Raw genomic sequence first — 21,586 nt, 5'->3', positions numbered from 1 at the left:
CAGTCTCTTGTGTGGTCTCTTTCTCCGACGCTCCGCCGGACCCCTACAGTTAGATGATGTATTTATATTTTCACAAAATTAATCTTGGGCATACATGCTGTTCATGCTTTTAAATTGAGTGTTGCTTAATGTGCTTAGTGTTAGCTAGAAATATTGATTTCTTAATGTAACACTTATACACATGTATTATTGCATGGGTTCCTGGCAGAAACTATTTTAATTTAATTCTTTTCATCAGTAAAAAAAAAAAAAAAAACACTGTTTGGTTATAAATGTGCATATACTTAGTAACCTTTCCAACCTGGTTATGTTATAATCCAAAAAAATTTTCCTCACCTGGTTACTTTACTTTAGCACAACAAAACTGTTTCACTTCTAAAGTTAATTCCAGTCCATCAAACATTTATCAAATACTTGGCTCTAACCCAGGGACTGTGCTGGATGCTGTGGGTAAAAAGAAAAGGATTCTATAAGGGCAACTTAGAACCTGGTTGTCGAAAGACAGGTAAACAGATGATTTGGTGAGTCCTGATTCAGATTATTTAACTGCTCATGTCTAAGATGTTTAAGGGAATATCATAGCTCATGCTTAACAGTGACAGGAGGGTTATATACCACCTTCCTCTTCATATTACCCCCACCTAACTGAAAAGGGCTTTAGAGCCAGACAGAGTCCCTTGCCCTGCCTTAAACCCAGATTGTCTTAAACCAGGAACGCCCTAAACTTGTCTTAAACCGGGAACGCCCTAAACCCAAGGAGCGAGATACTTCCTAAAACCTGCAGGATACACCCTAAACCTGGATCCACCCTGGTCCTTGAGCAGGGTCACCTTTCTCAAACACACATGCAATGTCACAGCGAATTTCCAAGGCAAGTCCATTTAACATGGGGTACGCTGGCAAGGAAATTTCGATGCATCATTCCTACTTGGCAATGGCCCTCAGCACACCTGCATACCCAATTTAGCCAAGGGCTTCTTTACCACATGCTACACAGCACCCTATCCCAAGAAAGAAGCTATAATTGGATTGGGTTTCTATCTTTCCTTAAGAGGCCAGGGGACCAGTCATCATGTCTCATACTCTCATTGGTCTCCGTATCTAATGGAAGCCAAGCCTTCCAGTCATGTGTATCTCCCTCTATCTGATCCAGTCTCCCATTTCTTCCCAAACTGCAGTCCCTTCCAGTGTGGTTGTTGGAACTCAGGGCTTGAACTGCAAAATCTCTTTTACCTTTGAATTCCTCTCTAAACAATACCTTCACCTACATGCTCTAAGCCATGGCTCACCCACCCCATCCTGGATCACTTTTTTTTTCATCAGCCCTCTAGTGGTGGCTGTTTTTGTTCCCACACTCCACATTTCCAGGTCCTGGAGGTGTGAACGGGAATACTGTGGCTTTTGTTTCAGAATCTCAGTCCCTTGAGATTATATTGGAATGCCATCAGCCCCATCCTCCCTGTGATTCCTTCTCATGATGGAAGATTTTTAGGTCGAGGCTCATGGCGTTCCCTCTACCACTATTCCTGCCATTATATTTGGTGACTTTGACATTGATGTAGATTCATTGGTTCTCAAATTTGGCTGTACATTTGAATCACTTGGGAACTTTTTTTTTTTTTAATTGCCTGTGCTTAGCCCTCTACCAAACCTTAAAGGTACCGATTTACTTAGTCAAGGTAGGATTTAGACACTAAGGCCTTATTTATTTATTTTTTAAAACTTATGGTCTTGATGTGCAAGGAATGTTAAGAACCACTTAGAAGATCAGTTCTACAGTGTAGTTTCTCAGTGTCTTGACTTCCTGTCTCCAACCTCTCTTCCTCCCTGCCCCCATCATCATCAGGTTCACCCACTCAAGTAGTCATACCCTAGATCTTATCATACCAGAAACCTCTAACATCTTGTTTCCCATCACTCCACTTTCTGATGTACTCAGCATCTCTTATTGACTCCTCTCGCAAGTTCAACAACATCACAAAATCCACGGATCCATCTCTGATCTTTTCCTTAACAACTTCTCTCCTCCTATCTTCTCTCCTTACTCAGGTTAGATTCCTGCACCCTCAACTCTTTTGCCCTTGCCTCTCTCCATTGTATTTCCCTGGCAAATCCAAACCCAATCAGCTCAATCAGATGGAAGAAAACCACATTCACTTTACATATGTGGCCATAAATGCCTAGTGGGACCTCAGGACTACAGGGAAATTTTGCTGAAATTCCTTGGCCAGTTCTCCAACCAGGTGACTCTTTTGTATCTCCTCTCTTCTTAAACCTTGAGTACTTTCTCCAAGTCCTCTCTTTCAGCTGATAATTTTCATTTTCACTTCAATAAGAAAGTAGAAGCAAGCAGAAAGAACTTTTTTTCTCTTTATTAAGTCTACCAACCTTCTTGCTCCATACCCATAGTCACAAAGGATGAACAGCTCCTGCTCCTTCCTAAGGACTCCCCTGCAGGCTGGGAGTCCCTTTTCACCTGTGCAAGTCCTCTCCTCCTGCAGTTACCCTCCCCTGCACATTGACTCTTCTCTCATCCTACAGATCATGCCCATCAGCTCATGAATAATACAAAATGGAACCTTTCTTAGACTTCCTGCTGCACTCTCTAGCTTCAGCTCATTTCTTGACTTCCCTTCATAGCAAGACTTTTTAAGAGTTTTCTGTTGCTTTCTCAAGTCTCATCTCTTTAATCCACTTTGATTGAGATTTTCTCCTAAAATTGCTGTGTCAAAGTCACCATCAACTTCCCTATTGCTAAACACAGTGGTCAAGTTTCAATCTTCATTTTGTGCTGCCTCTCAGCAGATATGGCACAAAAATCAGTCACCCAGAATCACTTGCTTTTCTTTGATTGTGGATGCTCTCCTGGTTGTCTTCTCATCTCTCTGCTGTTGCTTCCTAGTTTCCTCTGCATATTCCTCTTTCTTTCTTAACTCCCAATGTTAGAGTGACCCAGCTGAAAGCTCTTGGACCTGCATGTATTGGTCAGGGTTCCCTAGAGGAACAGAACCAACAGGCTATGCATATACATGATTATAAGAGGGGAGGTGTTAGATTGGCCTGTATGACTGGAAACTGGATAGTCCCACTATGGCTGACTACAGGCTGGAAATCTGGGGGAAACTGTAGTTCCTTCGTCCAGGAAGCTGGAGCCTGGAGCCTCAGGACAAGAGAAACCAAAGATGCAACCCCAGTTCAAGGCAGAGGGCCTGGAAGCTTCCTGGAGAATTGCTGGTGAGAATTCATTTTGGAAGACTGGTGGAGCTGGAGTTTGATGTTCAAGGGTAATAGCTGCAGCAATGGATGCACCTGCTCAAGAAATTTTGCATCCTTCTGCTTTTTGTTCCATTAGGTCCCCCAGCCTATTGGACAGTGCTGATAACATTCAGGGTGGGCTCCCTACTTGGTGCTGTTCCACCTGCCAATCATCTCTGAAAACACTCTCACAGACATACCCAGAAGTGTTCTCATCTTAGGTGCTTCCTAAGGATCTGTCAATCCAGTCAAGTTGACAATCCAGATTAACCATTACACTACCCTTTACACTTTCTGAACTCATTCCCCAGGCAATCTTATCCACACAGATGACTTTGAATAGCATCTTAATGCTGATAATACCCCTCCAAGACCAGTAAAGTAGGGGAAGAAGATCAGGGGAGAAAGAAACAGATGGGAGGAGGAGAGGTCCTGGGGAATGCAATTGACCAAATTATGTACTTGGGCAGGTATGAATATATCACAATGAATTCCACTATTACGTGTAGTTACAATTAACCAATAAATAAATTTTATAATTAACCAATAACTAAAATAAAAAAAAAAATCTCCATTAAGCTCCAGGCCTAACTATGTACTAAATAATTCCATTGGTTTGTCTACAAAGCATAATATGTTAAAGCCAAAATTATTTATTGTTTTTTCTTTTTCAAATCTGCTCTTTTATAGGGATTCCTCTTTTTAGCATATGGCATCACCATTCCCTGAGCTGCAGGATTAAGTATCTAGGCACCATCTTTTCTGCTTTATTTTCTTAAATTTGACACCTCTTCCATCAACAAGTCAGCTCTACCTTCCAAACATACCTTGAATGTGATAGTTCTTGCCACCTGTGCTTCTCTCATTTTGTTCAAGCTGTTATATCTGGCCATGACAATCTCCTAACTCTTCTTTTTATTTCTGTTCTTATATCCCTTCAATCAGTTTCCCACACAGCAGCAGATTATGTTTTCAAAATATAAATTTGTTCAATCAATCTGGCTTAAAACTCTCCCATGGGGAATACTATCACACTGAGAACAAGGTCAGCTCCTACCAAAGCTATAAGGCCCTCTGTGAGTTGGCTCCTGAACCAACTTTTCTGAACCACCTTTGCCAGTCTCTCTTTTCTGGGTGTGCCCAGGCTGAGCTGGTTGATTTTGCTTCCTGGCAAGCATTGGTCTGATGTAAGTTGCAGATATGGGTACTTTATCCTTTATTTTTATTATTTTTTCCCTTATGAAGAAATATTTACAGCTCCTAAATCCTATTGACCTGAGGTGCTCTGGCAGGAGGTGGAATCTCTATTAGAAAGCGATTGTACAATTCGACACTGGACATGCCTGAAGGTCTGTACTTACTTTCCCTCTAGTATGCACATGGAGTATTGGGTTGTAGAATAATGAGAACAGGGGAAGGTGCTTGCTCACCTGTGAGAAGTCCTCCAGATGTTGGCCCCACACCACTGCCGGAAATATGACAGCCCAAATTGTCTACTGACCATTCTGAATGAATGAACAAAAATGTTTCTGTGGTGGAGTGTGTAAGGATGGCTTTAGCCTAAGCAACTCCATTTTAAAACTCCATCTTAAAATAAACCTGCAATCTCACCAGGCAAGCCACAGAGCCCTCTTATATGTCAATCAGGCATAGCCTGAATAAAAGGGTATCAGGGCAGAAACCACCAGACCATATGTCCTCTCTAAGATGTAATAGCGGATAGGGACCCAAGGGTGAGCAGAAGCTCCCCAAATTTAGTATAAATAATAGAACAAATGAGCAGACATTCAGCCAGCTGATACTGATGCCCACATGCCAGAGAGCCTGATGAGGACCTAGACTGACATCTCAGTTCTTCTCATCATCTGCCTGATCCTCTGACCACTGAAGTCTGAATGAGTGTGCATCTGCTGGACTTAAGGCCTAAGACTCGATACTTTAGATCTGGCACTTGAGCTTAGCATGCAGAGGGAGTGTCTGTAATGAGTCTGTCATGATTAAGTGTGTTTGCAGTGCTTAGAGTTAACTTAGAATTTGTTTGCTTTGAATTAGTTGTGTTTATTGTTTTTATCAGCCTGAATTAAGTAGCACTAAGCCTAATTACTAGCACTAAGGATTGTCATTTTCTTGATTAAGAACCTACAGAGTGAAATTGTATTAAGTGATTTGAGTGAATAAAGCATTGAAAAGGGCATTAGCGTGTGGACATTCTTTATTTCTCCCTCGACTGCATATGTTGCACTTTTTCCCATTGCAACAGAGTGCTAGGTGAAAGGAAAGTAAAGGGGAGAAACTCAGGACTAATTTTAAGAAAATTAGTTCCCAATTTTTGCACCCCTAACATATGCCAGAAGCATTTGTGTGAAGTCTAGTTTTTGTTAAGAACTCTGCAGCAGATATCATTGTAACTTAAAGGTGAGAGAACTTAGGCCAAAGACTTGCTCAAGATTATTTAACAGTATGCATTAGATTTGTGATTGAAATCCAGGTCCTTCAAACTCCAGATACAGTACAATTTTTATATACCTCAGTACTAGTAACAGAATATCTAAACAGGTGGGAAGTGAGGAGAGTAACTGCAGAGATGGTGTGGGTGTATTATAAATATGACAAAAATGCCAGAATTAAGGCTGCTAACAAATAAATCCATCTAATGTTATGTACATTTGGAGCTGCCCTATTTGATTTATTGCTTGGGACTCAGCTATCCCAAATCCAGTTTGCTTTTCTTCACTTTCTGTCAGTTTGCTCCTGCCAAGATTTTTTTTTTTTTTTTTTTTTAACTAGGAAGCTCAGCATATCCTGTGGATATGGGCCATTGTGGCAGATTGAATTTTTGGTCTCCATTTTACCTTGCTGTCTTTCTTTCCTTACTCTGTTATATTTTTCTTGCTCTTTGGACTTAGACATATAACTTGCTTTGGCCATTGGCAAGTTGGGAACACAAACAGGCCAAGAATGTGCCGATTTATTCCACTTGTTCTCTTGTGGCTCTTCTGCATGAGAAGATCATGCCCTAAGTAGCTGTTTCTCTACCAGAAAAAGTCACTTGTAACAGTTTTGAAGTGCATTTGTAGCCAGGAGCCAAGGCCAGCAAACCCAAAGCCTGACAGCCTTTATTAGCTAAAGCACTCCACCTACAGATCCTTGGTGAAAGAAGAAATACTTGTTGTTATAAGTCACCACAGTTCAGGGGTCTTTTGTTATAAAGTAATTTGTGCCTCCAGGTGATTGATACAGCCTTGATGTTCACATAAAATGACTAGAAATACATAATAAGAAAAACATTGTTCCTGATTGTCATTCTTTCCGAGAGCTATTCAAGACAGGAAGTCAGAAACAAAGGGCCATAACTACAGGACTTTAATATATGGCCTGAACTAGTATGAGAGGACTGTTGCTGAGTGTTTATTTGATAGACAAAGGTGAGCTGCAGGGTGAGTGGTGGAGGACAGTCCTGCTGGTATGAGAGCTTTTCCCCAGCCTGTCTCACAGGCTTAGCTCTAGGAGCCAACCGTATGCTGCCTGTCAGTGGAAATAAGGTAAGGAACAAAGATTAAAGTAGTGGCTGTCTTGGCTCTCTGCTCTGCAGCCTTACAAATGGAATTAATAAATGGCAAAATATAGTTGTAGTGTTACTAGTTGACTTCATTTTATTTCCCTATAGAATGGTATTTTCAACCAAATAAAACTTTAGGATTTATTAGATATACTGGTGTGTATTTTACTTATGAAGTAAGCTATAGATTAAAGTCACTGGAACAAAGACTAAAAAGGAAGGTGCTTGAGGCGATTTAGTCTCAGTCTAGATCATTGCCCAGTGAAGGATTTACCACAGAAATGTAGTATTCAGAGTTATTCAGGTGGGGATTTACTGCAGTATTTAATAAAAACACATATGGGGCTTATCATGAAATAGCTGTTGTGATGTGTCTGACACCCCAGAGGAATCTGGCACTAGCACAAAAGCTTGGCTATATGGTGACATATGATATGAGGTGGTGTACTTTTAAGAGTGACAACTATTTGATTTATTCAGTAGATAGCAGAAAAGGCACTTTAGTTCAGTTAGAAACATCCATATGGTTCCCAGTTTTCAGTCATTTTCTGATAGATTTAAATGGTATTCTGATAGATTTCTTCACTTGGCTAACTGTCTTTAATTGACTTAGTTTTTGAACTTCTTGCATGGAAAATTGTAGTAGTATGGGGGAATCTTTTACTACTTGAGCTATTAAAATCTTTATCCCATGATTGTGAGATAAGTAATAGTTCTTAGAAAAATTCCTTTATTATGTGCAGGTCAGTTTACCAGATTTTCAAAAACATCAGCTGTATCACTATAAGTAGATTCAATCAGTGCTGCACATTTGTGGAGGTAGGAGTGGAAGAAATAATAATGTCATTAGAAAACCCCAGAAACTTCATCTTTTTGCCTTCCTGCAAGTTCAAGCTTTAAGACTGCCTCATAGCTGAGTACTTAAATATTGAAGTAATTAACTCATCTTACTTGGAACTCACAATTTCTCATCTAAAATTCAGGGACATAATAATCCATATTTGTATTAGTTTTCTATTGCTGCTGTAACAAATTATCATAAACAGAGTGACTTGACACAGTATATATTTATCTTTCAATGTTGTATATCAGAAGCCCGATGTAGGGTGATCAAGGGGGAAAATAGGTTTCCATGCTATTTCCAGTTCATTGCTTTCTGGGCTCTTTTCATTTTGAAAGCTAATAATGACCAGTCAAGTCTTTATTTGCATCATTCTGATACTGACTCCATGGCATCCTTCCTCCACATTTAGGAACTCTTATGATTACATTACATCCACCCAGAGGATCCAAGATAATCTCCTTGTTTTAAGATCAGTTGATTGGCAATCTTTGTCCAAATGTTACGATAATTCCCTTTTGTGGTGTAACATAACACATTCACAGTTTGAAGAGTTAGGATGTGAATATCTATTATGGTTCGGATGTGAGGTGTCCCCCAAAGGCTCATGTGTGAGATAATGCAAGAAGTTCAATTGGAGTTGGAGAATATCATGCTAAGCAAAGTAAGCCAATCCCCAAAAATCAAAGGCCGAATGTTTTCTCTGAAAGGTGGATGCTGATCTATAATGGGGGTGTGGGGGAGCATGGCAGGAATGGAGGAACTTTGGATAAGGCAAAGGGGAGGGAAAGGAAGGGAGGAGGCATGGTAGTAGGAAAGATGGTGGAATGAGATGGACATCATTACCTTAGGTACATATATGAAGACACAAATGGTGTGACTTTACTTTATGTACAACCAGAGAAATGAAAAATTGTGCCCCATTTGTGTACTATGAATCAAAATGCATTCTGCTGTCATATATAACAAATTAGAACAAACAAATAAATCAATTAATTAAAAATAAAATTCCAGATATTATATTTACAGTTATAGGATTTTCATTTTTTTGTTTTGGATTACAAATCTGCCCTAGAGTGTCTTATCTCTTTACTAACTGAAATCTATTTGAAATATTTATCATTATTATTTTGAAGTTCTTTTATGGACCAGCATTGTGGGTCTATTTCTATTAGCTGATTTTTCTCTTGATCTGGGACACATTTACCTGTTTCTTTACATTATCAGGAATATTTAATGGCAAAGGAGATATCATAGATGATGCACTATAGAGATTCTCTCTCTCTCTCTCTCTCTCTCTCTCTCTCTCTCTCTCTCTCTCTCTCTCTCTGGTTCCAGGGGTTGAACCCAAGGGACACTTAGACACTTAACTGGGTAACTTAACCATCCCCAGCCCATTTTATTTTTTAGTTTTGAGATAGTGTCTCACTAAGTTGTTGAGCCTGGCTTTGAACTCATGATCCTCCTGCCTCAAAACATTTCTTAATAGTATACATTGGAAAGCTTCTTCTGTAAAGGGACAGATGGTAAATATTTTACTCTTTGTGAATCATGTATGGTTTTCCCACTCCTCCTCCCCTCCTTTTTCTTCCGTATCCTCCTCTTCCTTTTACTTCTGCTCCTTTTCTTATTATCCCCTTCCTCTTGCTTCTCTTCCTCCTCTTCTTGTACCCTTTAAAAATGTAAAAATGATTCTTATATTGAGCATAACACACATGTAGGCCACAGCCTGTAGTTTGCTAACTCTTAGTCTAAATAAAGTTTGGTTCTAGCAGACAGTTATAATTTAGGGAAATCATTTTTGAACTTATGAGGTTTTATTTTACCATGTTCTAATTCAGGCCTATTTGTTTTGGTTTTGTCTTTAGTTCAAGAGCAGATCTCATAGCTCTGGAGTTTAACCTCTACTTTTTATGCATTATCTTTCTAATTTTAATGAAAAATTCAACATATTTACCAAGTTCCTTTCATTTGGCTGTACTTGAACTTCACACAGTTTCTCTGCAGTGGGAGCACCTAAAATCTGGCCAGTTCTTCCAGTCTATCAGTCTTTTAGTTTTTGTTTCCCTTTGGATTCCTTAGAGTCTCTCCCATGAACATGCATTTGAGGAGTCATCCAAGGATTTGAGGGAATATTAACATCCCTTCTGAGGCTTCCCTCCTGTAATTTCATCCTTTCTGAGACGGAAATTCTGAACTTGGCTTTTGAGACCAAATAAGAAATCAAGATTTTTTGAGTTCCGTGTTCCAAACATTGCAGAGACCATACAAGATCTCAGTGGAAAAACAACATAAACCCTGTGTGATTCTCTAATTTTGAGGATTAAATCACCTTTGGTTTCTGCCTGATTTTGTTTGTTTTTTTTTCATGCCTCCAAATTGTTGTTCTTAAAATACTTTGTGCATAGTTTGTAATTATTTTCTGAGAAGGGGTTTATCTGATATGACATTTTATTATTGTCAGGCTGTAAGACTTGAAAATCATAATATTTGAAATTCCAATGAAACCATTCAAAGAAAGAATAAAAGCTATAGATTGAAAGAAGCACCAGAAAGGTGATGAAAGGGTGCAGACAAGGTGTGACCTGGTCTCATCCATGTTTTTAGATTGATCTCTTTGGTGGAAGACTGGATGATGGATTTGAAGGAGCGGTAAGAACTCAATTCAGGGAGTCCAGTTAGGAGAAAACTGCAGAGATTCAGCAGAGCGGTGTAGGGCTAAAGGTGGTTCTAGATAATACAAGTTGGACTTGAGCAATAGTTAAAAATTATAATCAGCTGAAATCAAAGACCAGCCAGATGTCAGGGTAATGTCTAGCATTTTTCCTAGATTATTGTCTTGGTGCTTAGTCTTGAGAACAAACCACCAGTGAGTCAGAGAACACAGGAGGATACACAGGCTAGGGAAAGAGAAGCTGAGAAATTTGCTATTTTGTCACATGTCACATGTCCATGTCCAGGTTGGCTTCACATATAGGTAAAGATGCAAAGCCTTGTTCAGCTTGGATTTGCTAAGGATATTTTGAGAAAAACCAACTAGAAATCTCAGTTTTTTCAAAATGATATCTTGATTACCAGGACTTCACACTACTTATGTTCTCCACAAATAACGTTGGGTACCTGTTTTAGTCAGCTTTTTCTCAGGTATGACCACAAGATCTGACATAGAAGAGGAAAAGTTTATTTGAGGCTCACAGTTTCAGAAGTCTCAGTCCATAGATGGCCAACTCCATTCCTTAGGACCTGAGATGAGGCAGAACATCTTGGTGGAAGTGTGTGGTAGAGGAAAGCAACTGAGGACATGAAACCAGCAAGTTAACCTCTATTGGGGTATTAATGCACTAATTAAGTTAAATCTCTTGTAACTCGATCATTTCACTTTTAAACCTTCTTGTATTGTCTCACACAGGAGCTTTGGGGGGACACTTCATACCCAGGCTGTAACAGTACGTAAAATATATTCCCAGCATATTGAGACTAAGAAAAACAGAATTAAACATTTATTTTCTATATTTTTTTTCCTTCTGTAGCATTCATTACATGATAAGATAGGTTGGTATGTGGCAGTTTTTCTATGTATTTTTCTTATTGATTGTTTCTGTAGATAAGAACATGTAATATATATTTTTAAAAGCATCATATATAAACACTGACAGTTCCCCCAGGCCTTGAAAAGATTAATATTTAATGTTGTTTTAGTCATTCTTTAAAATGAAATCTAGTTAAATCAAGTTTTTTGCATTTTTAATTCATTTACTTCTAAGTATATATATTTATTCTTCATACTTTTTAGAAAATGCATAATGTCAATAGAATACATATTTTATTGCTGTTGAATTCAAACTGATTTGCACTAAAAATTACCAATATGCACCTTTTCATATTATGCTAAGTAGTTTAATATTTATACACAGAACTTTTATAGGGTACTTACTGTGTGAATCTTGGATTTCTTCCTACATGTGGGATTGGTTAACTAAAGTCTGAATGAAGATGATTGTTTTATAAATAGTGCTCTAGTTTTATCTTACAGATAGGAGTAACTTGAGAAATCAAATGGTCTAGCACAGAATGACTTGCAGATTCTTTTTTTTTTCTTTTTTTGAGGTCTTTAAAAAATCTTTTCAAATATACATGAGTGTAGAGTGCATTTTGGCATATTATACATACATGGAGTACAACCCATTCCAATTAGGATGACTAGCAGATTTGTATAAAACGTTGACAAGAAGGACTTTGAGTTTTTGATAAAAACAAAGCTCTATGCTTAAATTCGTGGAATCATATTTCTGAGCTCAGTAAATAGTCTTACTTTCAAACTATCATCTTGATTCCCATGTATCCAACTTCCCAGCTTCCTTCTTCCTTTCATCAGTAGATCTATTTGACTTTCTAAAACTCACCTGACTCCATCTATTTTTCTGTTACCTCTGCCACTATCCTTGCCCACCTCTCCACCACCTCTCATACCTCCTATTTGCTTTCTTTGCATGCTAACTTTCTCCTGATGCCTTGGTCACATTGTTGCCAGTTATATTTTTTCCTCAAGTAAGAAACACTTTTGTGGCTTCCTACTTTGTTTAGGAAAAGAAATTTACAAATACCTTAACATGGATCACAATTCTCTCTTCAATCCGGCCCTTGGGTTTCAGATTCATCTTTTATTCTCTACCTTCTCCCTTTGAATTGTAGTGTCTTAGTCTGTTTTCTGTAACTGCATATCGTAGACTGGGTAATTTATAAATAAAAGTTTATTCAGCTCAGAGTTCTAGAGGATGGAAAGTTCAAGGATATGCCACTGGCATTTGGTAAAGGCCATCTTACTGCATCTTACTATGGCAGAGGCGTTGCATGGCAAGACAAAGTAAGCCTGCTAGCTCAGGTCTCTCTTCCATTTCTTATAAACCCACTAGTGCCAGTATGGGGGCTCCACATGTAAAACCTCATCTAATCCTAATTATCATCTGAAAGCCCCATTTCCCAAGATCATCAGCTTGTGAGTTTGGGAATTAAGTTTCCAACACATAAACATTTTTAAAAAATGTTTTTATTAGTACATACAGCTATACATAATAATGGGGTTCATTTTGACGCATCTATACATATGTGTAATATGGTTTGTTCCATTTCAATTCCACTTTCCTCCCTTCCTCCCTCCTACTGCTGTCCTTCCTCTGCTCTACTTACCTTTCTTCTGTTTACTTATTGGTTTGGGTTTTTTAAATTGGTGTTTTATAGGTAAATGTAGAAGCAGAATTCACTGTGATGTAATAATATATGTACATAGCATAATTTGGTCAATTTCTTTCTGCAGTTTCTTTCCTTTCTCATGATTCCCCCCTCTTCTTTGATTTCCTTCCTCTACTACACTGTTCTCCCATTTTATTTTCTTAGGATTCTGTCCCCCTCCCCGCTTAAAAAATTTTCTTATTTCTCTCTGGCTTCTGAGAGAAAGCATTTGAATTTTGACTTTCTGAGTCTGGATTGTTTCACTTTGATATTCTTCAATTCTATCCATTTACCAGCAAATGACATAATTTCATTCTTAGTTATGGCTGAGTAGAACTCCATTTTGTATGTATACCACATTTTCCTTATCCATTTGTCTGCTGACAGGCACCTGGGCTGGTTCCATAACTTGGCTATTGTGAGTTGCACTGCTATAAATATAGACATTGGTATGCATGTAACACTATAGAATGCTGATTTTAGTTCTTTTGGATAAACACCAAGGAGTAGATAACTGGGTCATATGGTGATTCCATTTCTGTTTTTTTGAAGAATGTTGATACTGCTTTCCAGAGTGATTGTATATGAATTTTTGAAGCCCACATCCAAGCCATAGCATGAGTTTTTCTCTGTTCTGTGTTTTCACTGTGCTCTCATTTGCACAAATAAATGAATATTTCCAACTATTACTTCTTTTCTTGGATAATTATGACTCACCTACCCTTCAGGTATCTTTTAGGCAGCACTTCTTGCAGAAGATCTTTCCTTGATTCTAGAGGACTTTGAATTTCCTCTATAACACACATCACACATTGTTTTACCTTCATTACTTAGCTGCCTTGATTCCATACTGTAATCTCCATGGGAACTGGGGTGGTTATTTACCAGCTATAACTATTGGGTATGTAGAAGATTTTCAATAAATATTGTATAAAAATTATACCCTCTATTCTAATATAAAGAAGAAAAACTATTTATATATCTACTATATTTAAAGCCACAGAATCAAAAGTTAGAGTCTAAAATGTAACCTGAATTCTATTTATATCTATTTCAGCCTCTTCTGAGTCCCCCAGCCTTTAGTGGAGAAGGGGAATTTTCTGACATCCCAACGTTATTTTATGTTTTAATTATATCTAAAGAGGCTTTAAAACTTGAAGACAGTTTCCTGAGTAAACTGGAGTATGAAGACTATTTCCCTAATTGAACAGTGAATCAATATGTTTTAAAAATTTCACTGAGGACTATAAGCTAACTAAGAAGCCAATTTATGATAGAGTTGGCTGAGAACCATGCCAATGATAATATCTATAGTGAAAAACAGAGACAGTCTCACTTGGAACTCAACACTGAAGGCAACTTTGATAGCAAACATTGAATGAAAGTGGGGTCCCAACATTTTCAGTCATGTTGATCCAGGCAAGAAAGCTAGGGGATTTGACCACAGTCACATGGCTCTACTTCTTGTAATAGGGACTTAAGGAAGAACAATTTAGGACTGAAATAGAAATAGCAAGAGCATCAGAAATATAGCTGATGATGTTTGAATGGCTGACATGGAAATCCTGTCTTTGTAGCTCTTAATTTTAAGCAAAGTGCATTAAAAACTTTCCTCTTTTAGTGTATCACCTTATTAACAGGAAGAGACTAGTCCACCATAGAGCAGTATATGGTGTAGAAAAATCAGCAAGGGTTAGAAATGCAAATTCAGGACACAGAGAGAGGCAAATCCAGATGAAGAGAGATACAGATCTCCAGTCTGGCCATGGCTGCTTAGAACATCACCTATGCTGGGTATAGTGGCACATGCCTATAATTCCAGTGTCTAAGGAAACTAGACAGGAAGATCATAAGTTCAAGGGCAGCCTCAACAACTTAGCAAGGTCCTAAGTAACTTGGTAAGATCCTGTCTTAAAATAAGAAATTAAAAAAAGGGGTAGGGATGTGGCTCAGTGATAAATTGGCCCTGGGTTAAATTCCCAATACCACTCATACATTGCTGGTGGCAATGAAAATTGGTGCAATCACTCTGGAAAGCAGTATGGAGATTCCTTAGAAAACTTGGAATGAAATCACCATTTGACTCAGCTATCCCACTCCTTGGTCTATACATTATAGTGACACAGCCAAATCAATGTGTATAGCAGCTCAATTCACAATAGCTAAACTGAGGAAGCAACCTAGATGCCCTTCAATAGATAAACAGATAAAGAAACTGTGGTATATATACACAATGGAATATTACTCAACCTTAAAAGAGAATAAAACTATGGCATTTGCAGGTAAAAGGAAGGAATTGGAAAACATCAAGCTAAGTGAAGAAAGCCAATTTCCAAAACCAAAGGCCTAATGGTCTCCCTGATAAGTGGATACTGATCAATAATTGGGGGAGGGGCATGGGAAGAATGGAGGAACTTTGGGCAAAGGTAAAGGAGTAGAGGGGTGGGGGCATAGGGGTAGGAAAGATGGGGGAATGAGATGGAGATTATTATCCTAGGAACATGTATGACTGCACAAGTGGTGCAACCCTACACAATATACTCCCCACAAAATGAAAAATTGTGCTCCATTTGTGTATAATGAACTGAAATGCATTCTGCTGTCATGTATAACTAATTAAAACAAATTAGATAAATAAAAAAATAAAAAAATTTCCAATACCAAACATACACACACACACACACACACGCAGACACAATGATTACCACCTATTCCCTGAAGAAGAATTGGTAGTTAACATCAGGATACACTGCAGTTACATTTTATGTTATTGATAATATTTATATGAGTGAGAGAATTCTAAAACAATGCAGATTCTATCAAAAGATTTCCAGTTGTCTGGAAGGCAACTGGAAACTCCATTCTGTCATTCAGTTATTATGTCTAGTGCATCTAGATATTTCTGAAACCTTCTGAAGTTGATGGAAGATTTCAGTTTTCATTCAGATCAACAGTTTCTTAAGTATTTCATATAGGTGAATGTATTTAGCATCTCCAATCCTAACCAACTGCCAATAAAATATGAAAATTGGGACAGATCTTATCAGGCAACTGTGGGAATAAAACTCTACAGTCACAGCCCCGGTTCCCACTTTTCCCTTCCCTTTTGTCGCTGCCATTCCCTCATTTCTCCCTGACAGGTGGTGGTAAACATTTAGGAAATATTAAGAATATTTATTTTTTTAAGGTTAATACTTTTTATTTGTTATTTTTAGTTATGTATGGCAGTAGAATGTATTTTGACATGTCATACATACATGGAGTATAACTTCCTATTATTGAGGTCGTACAAGCTGTGGAGTTACATTGGTCAGGTTTTCATATATGAACATAGGAAAGTTATGTCCAATTCATTCTACTGTCTTTCTGATTCTCATCCCCCTCTTCTCCCCCTCCCCCTCCTGCCCTATCAAATCCAGTGAATCCATCCACTCCTCCCTCCCTCACCCCATTGTGAGTCAGTATCTGCATATCAAAAAGAATATTCAGGCTTTGGTTTTGGGGGATAGACCTATTTCACTTAGCATGATAGTTTCTAGTTCTATCCATTTACTGGCAAATGTGATAATTTCATTTTTTTCCTATGGCTGAGTAATATTCCATTGTGTATATGTACCATATTTTCTTTATCCACTCATCTTTTGAAGAACATCTAGTTTGGTTCCAAAGCTTAGCTATTGTGAATTGGGCTATCATGAACATGATGTGGCTGCATCACTATAATATGATGATTTTAAGTCCTTTGGGTATGTGCTGAGGAGTGGGATAACTGGGTCAAATGGTAGTTCCATTTCAAGTTTTCTGAGGAAACTCCATACTGCTTTCCATATTGGTTGCACCAATTTTCAGTCTCACCAGCAATGTATGAGTGTACATTTTCCCCACATCCTCACCAACACTTATTATTGCTTGTATTCTTGAGGATTGCCATTCTGATTGGAGTGAGATGGAATATCAGTGTAGATTTAATTAGCATTTCTTTAATTGCTTGCTAGAGATGGTGAACATTTTTTTTCATATGTTTGTTGACCGGTTGTATTTCTTCTTCTGTGAAGTGTCTGTTCAGTTTCTTTGTCCATTTATTGATTGGGCTATTCATTTTTTAATTTTAATTTTATATTTTTGGTGTTAAGTTTTTTATATTCCCTGGAAATTAATGCTCTATTTGATGTGCAGGTGGCAAAGTTTTTCTCCCATTCTGTGGGCTCTCTCTTCTTGTTCTTGATTGTTTCTTTTGCTGAAAAGAAGCTTTGTAGTTTGATACAATCCCATTTATTGATTTTTGACTTTACTTCTTGTGCTTTAGGAGTCTTATTGAGGAATGCTGTTTCTAAGTCAACATAATGGAGATTTGGGCTTTCTTTTTCTTCTATTAGGTTCAGGGTCTTTTGATCTAATGCATAGGTCCATGATCCACTTTGAGTTGGGTTTTGTGCAGGTGAGAGAGAGGAGTTTAATTTCATTTTGCTATGTGTGGATTTCCAGTTTTCACAGTTTGTTGAAAATGCTATCTTTTCTCCAATGTATGTTTATTGTGTCTTTGTATAGTATAAAATAACCGTATTTATGTAGATTTGTCTTGGTGTCTTCTACTGTGTACCATTGGTTTTCATGTCTGTTTTGGTGTTATTACCATGATGTTTTGATACTATAGCTCTGTAGTATAATTTAAGGTTTGATATTGTGATGCCTCCTGCGTTGCTTTTCTTGCTGAGGATTGCTTTGGCTATTCTGGGTCTTATATTATTTCAAATAAATTTCATGACTGCTTTTTCTATTTCTGTGAGGAATATCATCGGAATTGCACTGGAGAGCATTAATAGGAATGCACTGGAGAGCATTTTCGTTAGTTTGGCCATTTTGACAATATTAATTCTGCCTATTCAAGAATGTGGGAGATCTTTCCATCTTCTAAGATTTTCTTTACTTTCTTTTTTTAGTGTTCTGTAGTTTTCATTGTAGTGGTCTTTCACCTCTTTTGTTAGACTGATTCCCCAAAACTTTATTTTCTTTGAGACTATTGTGGGTGGGCTGGTTTTCCTAATTTCTCTTTCAGTTGATTCAGTGCTGATATATAGGAATGCAATTGATTTATGGGTGTTAATTTTATATCCTGCTACTTTGCTGAGTTTATTTATGAGTTCTATAAATTTTCTGGTGGAGTTTTTTTGGTCTTCTAAATATAGAATTATGTCATCAGTATAGGGATAGTTTGATTTTTTTTCCTTTTTATCCATTTAATTTATTTCTTCTGTCCAACTGCTCTGGCTAGAGTTTCTAGGACTATATTGAATAGAAGTGGTGAAAGAGGGCATCCCTATTTTGTTCCAGTTTTTTAGAGAGAATGCTTTCAATTTTTCTTCATTTAGAATAATGTTGGCCTTGGTTTTAGCATATATAGCTTTTGCAATGTTGAGGTATGTTCCTACTATCCCTAGTTTTTCTAGGGTTTGAATGTGAATGGATGCTGTATTCTATAAAATGCTTTTTCTGTATCTATTGAGATTATCATATGATTCTTAAGTCTATTGATGTGATGAATTACATTTATTGATTTCCATATGTTGAACCAACCTTGCATCCCTGGGATGAACCCGACTCGATCATGGTGCACTATCTTTTTAATATGTTTTTGTATGCAATTTGTCAGTAATATTTATGTTTTATTCACACTTTTAAATAATTAAGGCAATATGCTGCAATTTTTCCAACTAAGGGGCAAAGTCAATTCCTTATGAGTAAAAATTCTGAAGTATTTTTGGGAAGTGCTCCATAAGCTATGTAAATAAATTGTCAATGAGGCCTCACCTGTAAGAGTTTGTTTTCTGTGATACATGGACATAATACTGCAGAAGAATATGCTACATGCTATTTTGCTTTGTACAAGTATGCACACACATGTTACTATTTTGCTGAAAATTCCTTAAGGTATGAAAACAATGGCTATCTGGGAAGAAGGAACACTTAAGAAGCAGTGATTTTTGTTGTTGTTGTTACAAAAACTAAATTCTTGTCTCAGTGAGCTTTGTCACAATCCCAGCAATGGTGACAGCTGATGGACTGACTGGAGGCAATTATCCCTCTGAACCTATTAAGTGGTGGCATTCAGCCTCACCTCCCTGGAGTGAACAAGTCACATTCAGAGCTGGAGACTAGTGTAGAAGGGATCTTGTAGTTGAAATTGAGTGAGCTCTGTAAGCTTGTTACATTTAGGGAGTGCTTGTTTGGCTTTCTTTTCCACAAATCCCTTCAGCCATGGAGGCTGTCTTGATAGGGAATAGCTAAAACATACAAGTTCATGGGAGGGGAACTGCTCACTTTGATGTTTAAGTGAGTCTTTGTATAGTGCACTCCCTGCCACTTGGTACAAAGCTATAGAAAGTTGATCAAAAATATTTTCTCAGTCATTGGTTATTCTAGAACTTTCTTTTAGTTGTCATTAAAAAAACGGCTTTCATGTCTACTTTTAGTAGTTCTCTTGAATAAAAGTGTAAGATTCAGGGCTGGGGATGTGGCTCAAGCGGCAGCGCGCTCACCTGGCATGCGTGCAGCCTGGGTTCGATCCTCAGCACCATATACAAACAAAGATGTTGTGTCCACCAATAACTAAAAAATAAATATTAAATTCTAAAAAAAAGTGTAAGATTCAGAGAATACCTCAAAGGTGAAAGTATGTTGATACAGGAAGGAAAAACTTATCTAAAGAAACAAATAGAAGGAAATAAAAATATTTATGCTTCATTTGTTGATGACTAACCATATGTCTGATAAGCAGAAGCTCTATATTCCTGTGTTTGGCTTATGAATTTTGGATTTTCCAATGGAAATCTGATAGAGCAATGTTTTTTAAAAAATTACGGTCAGATCATGGAACCCAGACGCACACAAACACACACACACACACACATTTATAATGCAACTTAGAGTGATCCCATAAGTTCATTGGTGAACTTAAACTTGAAATCTATTCCATAAAATATAAAGGAAATAAAATGCTGTGTAGTTAGATAGATCTTGGTAGCAGAGTTATTCTGTTTAGATGGCTGAGGGCTGTACTCTATGCTGGACTTCAGCAAGTATAAGTTTCTATATTAATCTTTTCAGACTTCCATAACAAAATATCAGAGGATAGGTAGCTTAATAACAGAGAATTATTTCTCACAGCTCTGGATATTGGAAGACTGAGATCAGGATGCCTGCACAGTTAGGTTTTAGAGAGGGCCCTCTTCCTGTCTTGAAGAAGGCACTTTCTTGATATGTTCTTACATAGGGTCAGTGGGTATGGGTGGGGCAGGGAGAAAGAGAGAGAAAACCAGGAGAGCTGCAGCATCCCAAGGCCATTCCATTCCCAGCAAAGCACAACCGTTATTCTTAGAAATTGTTGAAGTGATTTTTTTTTTGCTTGTAAAATACTTGAGAAAACTTTTCTTTTTAAACCCCCCAAAAGTTTATAAACAACATCCAAGAGCTATGATTTTTAATTAGGTCTCTGAATTAAGAAAAGATTAGCTTAGCACCTAGCAGACTGTGTGGGACTGGCGAAACAGAGCAGATAAGCCTAGAACCATTCTCTTCACCTCAGTCAAGTCAGCTTTCTTAGTGAGCTGGTGTGGAAGACCTGAGTATAAAAGTAAACAGTAAACCATTTGGGGGTTTTACCTATGGCCTAAGGAGAAGGGACACAATGACCATAAGATGAATAATAGCACTAGAATCAGAGATGGAGGTGGAAACAAATACTCACAAGATATTATGACGCAAAATGGTAGGAACAATGGTAGGTCATGGAATCTTGGGGGGATATGCCAGAATTCTGATGGGATGGTGGTGGGGCAAAGGAGCTGTGGATGTTTCAGGTTATACTCAACCTGTGGAAAATTCAACCCCACAGGCAGAACTACCATACACCTCTCCCCACTACCCCTTCTCATATAGAATCCCACTGAACCAGTGTTACTGACAGGAGTGCACTAGATCCCAGGAGTATGGATGTGCAAACAAACAAAAAAATAGTGGAGGAGCATTGAATTAGGAGGATATTCAAATCGCTATGGGACACAGAAGGAATCCTGGAGGATTTCATTGAAAAGGTAGAATTTTGAGGAATAAGAAGAATGTCAATTTAGATAAAGGTATTCAAGACAAAGGATATAGAGAATACAACATGCAAAGGCATAGAGAAGGAATATGTTATACTCAGGAAACACCAAAAATATATTAATGCGGCATATGAGTGTGTGTGTGTGTGTGTGTGTGTGTGTGTGTGTGTGTGTGTGTATTAAGTGAACCAGACCTGTTTGATAATATAGTTGAAGATTAAATTTTGAAGAGTAGTGTGTGCTTCACTTAATTTTTTATCCTGCTTTTTAGAGAATTAACACTAATTGTTCCCACCCACAACCAATACTTTCTCAATAGTCAGACTTGAATTTCAAGAACAGTCTGGATTAGAATTAGATCTCTTTGGCTTCTCTCCTACCCTTATCTCCTTTTCTACAGAACTGAATTTTCAGTCACTAATATGAACCAGTGACTGAAAAAAAATTCCCTCTGTCAACTAGTTTATCTTGTTACTGACTTGAATAATCAAATTCAATTGGATTCAACAAGCTGTAACACACTGTCAAAAGCCATTAGTTATATAAGACCCTCAAGCCATAAAAAACTCTCTTTGTGTATCTTAGAGTTTTTCTCATGAAAGG

General features: G+C 37.8%; 1 protein-coding gene across 1 annotated transcript in view; it reads right to left on the bottom strand.

Moving 5' to 3' along the window:
• The window catches only part of Mtap (methylthioadenosine phosphorylase), a 71,092-nt gene extending 58,725 nt beyond the window's left edge, over positions 1-12,367 (bottom strand). The window contains exon 1 of the mRNA XM_078047703.1: positions 12,260-12,367. Coding sequence (XP_077903829.1) covers positions 12,260-12,313 — 54 coding nt within the window. The 5' untranslated portion in view covers positions 12,314-12,367. The remainder of the gene's footprint in view (positions 1-12,259) is intronic.
• Between the last annotated feature and the right edge of the window lie 9,219 nt (positions 12,368-21,586).

Source organism: Ictidomys tridecemlineatus, chromosome 4 (assembly GCF_052094955.1).
Source record: "Ictidomys tridecemlineatus isolate mIctTri1 chromosome 4, mIctTri1.hap1, whole genome shotgun sequence".
Taxonomy (NCBI): Eukaryota; Metazoa; Chordata; class Mammalia; order Rodentia; family Sciuridae; genus Ictidomys; species Ictidomys tridecemlineatus.
This window is presented reverse-complemented; position numbering and strand designations above follow the sequence as displayed.